The sequence below is a fragment of the Oryx dammah genome, unplaced genomic scaffold (assembly GCF_014754425.2).
Source record: "Oryx dammah isolate SB20612 unplaced genomic scaffold, SCBI_Odam_1.1 HiC_scaffold_3976, whole genome shotgun sequence".
NCBI classification, from domain to species: Eukaryota; Metazoa; Chordata; class Mammalia; order Artiodactyla; family Bovidae; genus Oryx; species Oryx dammah.
Genome location: NW_024073955.1, coordinates 146 through 3,542, shown reverse-complemented (window position 1 = coordinate 3,542; position 3,397 = coordinate 146). Strand labels below are relative to the sequence as shown.

Genomic DNA, 3,397 nt, shown 5'->3' with positions numbered 1-3,397 from the left:
TCATCTTTTTTGACACTTGCTTTAGCATGCTTCTTGTTATCTTGAACAAATGAAGATATTGAAGACACATTGTTAATTCCAACTCTTCTTTTCATTCTTCCTAAAAGTTGGGGATGGCCTCTTTTGAAATTTGGATTAGAGTAGGTCTGTAACTAAAATCAAAGAATTAAATTATTTAATTTCTTTATAAACCAAGGTAACACTGACAAACAAAGCTAAGTTATAAAAAACGTATTCCTTTAATGGAACGAATCAAATAGCATCAAATAAAATACCTCTGTTAGTAGTTTTAACAGGTAACATGTTAGAAAGAATATGCTCAACTAAAAATATGTTGTATATATACAGTAAATATCACTGTAAGTATCTTCAGAACTTGTATCTGGTTTCAAGTTGCTAGGAAAGTTTGTTAATATCCAATATTCTAACCTCCAGCTGTTTTCAATTTCAAAAAAATAAAACTTTTTCAACAATTTGTTATCTCAAGTTAAAATTCCGTTTTAGGTACATATATGAACATGCTTTCTAGGTCACATGATTTAATCTGACATATTGCCAATAACTGAAAATTTTGGAATACCTTACTCAAACGAAAGATGTTGTTTTCTTCTTCCAGAAAGACAGGTAGTGAAGCAGATCTTTGAACAGTTTGTCGATTTTTATTAAATCCATAAAGGTTAAGCTGTCGAATTAAACTTTTCATACTCTTGGTTTCAAATATTTTGAAAGGCTCCTTTCTTTCCAAGACTTCTTTCTTAAAGTGTTCTTCATTGATCACTATACATGTGCCTGTCTCATCCCACCAAATAGATTCAAACTGATCACTTTCAACTATATTCCAAAGTTTTTGTGGAAATGTGAGTGAAAGAAAATCATTCACGTCATCTGTTTCAGAGACAGAATATGTGTAGTGTGGCCTTTTGATCACAAGATCCTCAGACAAAGCCTGAAAAGCATATTCTTCAATCATAGATCTCAAAACTGAGTCCCCAGTTGCATAATCATACAAAGAAGATCTAAGGGAGGTTCCTGAACCAGTGGATTCATCTTTAGGAAGCCCATCTTGAATTTCTGAAGAAATATGTGCCATCTCAGAGAAATCTTTCTTCAGATAATTTTCTCATTTGTGTGGTTTTACACACTGCAACTTCAAATGATGTTTGGCTGGCCTACAGAGAGAAACACTCTAGACCATCACAGGCGTCCTCCCAGTCAAAAAGCTGTGATATCGCAAAATCACTGATCTCCTAGCAATCGAAGGTTAGTTGTGACATCACAAAGTCGCTGGTCTCCTAGCAATTGAAGGGTAATGTTCAACCAGTGTTTACTTCAGCATCAACTTAAAGTACAGACTGCTTACAGAAATAGTAACCAAAACCATGAAGCATGCAAAATCTCATTACTAAAGTTTTTTGTTGTTGTTGTTGTTGTTGCTGTGTTTAGGATGGACTTTCTCTTTCTGGCAGTTTGTGGTTCCTCTTAATCGTGGAGGTTCCTCCCTGTGGGTGGGGTTGGACGAGTGGCTTGTCCAGTTTCCCGGTTAGGTTAGGGAAGCTTGCGTCAGTGTTCTGGTGGGTGGAGCTGCGTCTCTTCTCTCTGGAGTGCGATGAAGTGTCCAGTAGTGAGTTTTGAGATGTCTATGGGTTTGCTGTTTGGGCAGCCTGCATATTGAAGCTCCAGGCTATGTTCCTGTGTTGCTGGAGAATTTGCGTCGTATGTCTTGCTCTGGAACTTATTGGCTCTTGGGTGGTGCTTGGTTTCAATGTAGGTATGGAAGTTTTTGGATGATTTCTGTTTTTTTTTAATAAATTATTTTAATTGGAGGATAATTACTTTACATTATTGTATTGGTTTTGCCATACATCAACATATATCCACCACAGGTATAAATGTATTTCCCTTTCTGAACCCCTTCCCTCCTCCCAACCCGTACCATCCCTCTGGGTCATCCCAGTGCACCAGCCCCAAGCATCCAGTATCATGCATTGAACCTGAACTGGTGACTCGTTTTATATATGATAGTATACATGTTTCAATGTCATTCTCCCACATCCTCCCACCCTCTTCCTCTCCCACAGAGTCCTAAGAGACTGTTCTATACATCTGTGTCTCTTGCTGTCTCACATATAGGGTTATCAAAAAATCACATCAATAAATCTACTTCGTTTCTGAAATAAAAGTGATTTATCACCTTCTATACACACATTCTTAATATTCAGTACTGTTACCCTAGCAAACTTGGTCTACTGGCTTCTGTGCAAAAAAATTTATGAACTGACTGTGGGTTTCAGTGAAAAAAAAAAAAGTGCTTATTGTAGGACCAAGTAAGGTGTCTTAGCAGCTGGTGCTTCAAAGACACAAATCCCCAAATACTTTCAGGGGAAATAGTTTAGTGACTGAGTGAGGGTAGAACATGAGGTCTGTGATCAATATTGGGACATTCTACTAATGGCCTATTACTGAGGATATTGGGAGTCCACATCATCGACTGTCTAGTTCCAACTATGTACTTAAATTTCAGCTTGGTTTGGGCTTTAGCATCTCTAAAACTGTTCACAGGATATTGCTCAGAATGTTATTGATGGCCCTTGCTGCTGCTGTTCTTGCTAATTCGCTTCAGTGGTGTCCAACTCTGTGCGACCCCAGGGACGGCAGCCCACCAGGCTCCCCGGTCCCTGGGATTCTCCAGGCAAGAACACTGGAGTGGGTTGCCATTTCCTTCTCCACGATGGCCCTTGAGGAGGGACTAAAGACCTTTGAATTTGCTTAATGGCTAAATCATTATTATTCTCTATTGCTTGTTTATTTTCCTTAGTTTCTGTCTTTTCAAGCTTCTCTGATTAAAATTACTTTTGAACATGAGGAAGTCTACAACTCCTACCTCTTTCTCGATTTCCATGGTTTTCAATCTTAAGAAGGGACTGCTTAGTAAAAGAAAGGAAAAAAGTCTTGGAATTAGAGCTCGATCATAAATGTGACAGAAAATATCAGTGCAGGTTCAGTTTATTTTTCAGATTTCCCAGCTCTTGGAGTGATTGAGTCAGCAACAACTTTGGCTCTTTCCTGTTAAGATGGAGCATGGAGTTAGAAATAATTCTAAGATCTAAGCTTGGTATCAATATTTTATGATATGAAAACATATCTCTCTATTTTATATATTATATATATATATTTCTATAACTATATTTTGTCATTAAACTGGACAAACATTTGAAAATTGGTATATATTTATTAAAAGGAGAGAGGTGAGTGATATAAAAGAGTCCTCATATTTTACATGCAGCCAAGAACACATATTTTGTAGTATTTCAACTTACATAATATTCAATAATCGAGTAGATTTTGAATCCTTTTACTTTTTTTTTTCATTTCTATTATCCCTAACATGAATTAAAAG

General features: G+C 36.9%; 1 protein-coding gene across 1 annotated transcript; it reads right to left on the bottom strand.

The window, feature by feature from the left end:
• Window positions 1-5: 5 nt before the first annotated feature.
• On the bottom strand, window positions 6-1,090 carry LOC120859881 (heat shock transcription factor, Y-linked-like; the record flags this gene model as incomplete). Its single annotated transcript, XM_040235804.1, has 2 exons — window positions 581-1,090; window positions 6-152 (listed from the first exon to the last, which is right to left on the bottom strand). Coding segments are annotated over exons 1-2 (657 nt in total), but the record flags the coding sequence as incomplete, so codon positions are not given.
• Window positions 1,091-3,397: the final 2,307 nt, after the last annotated feature.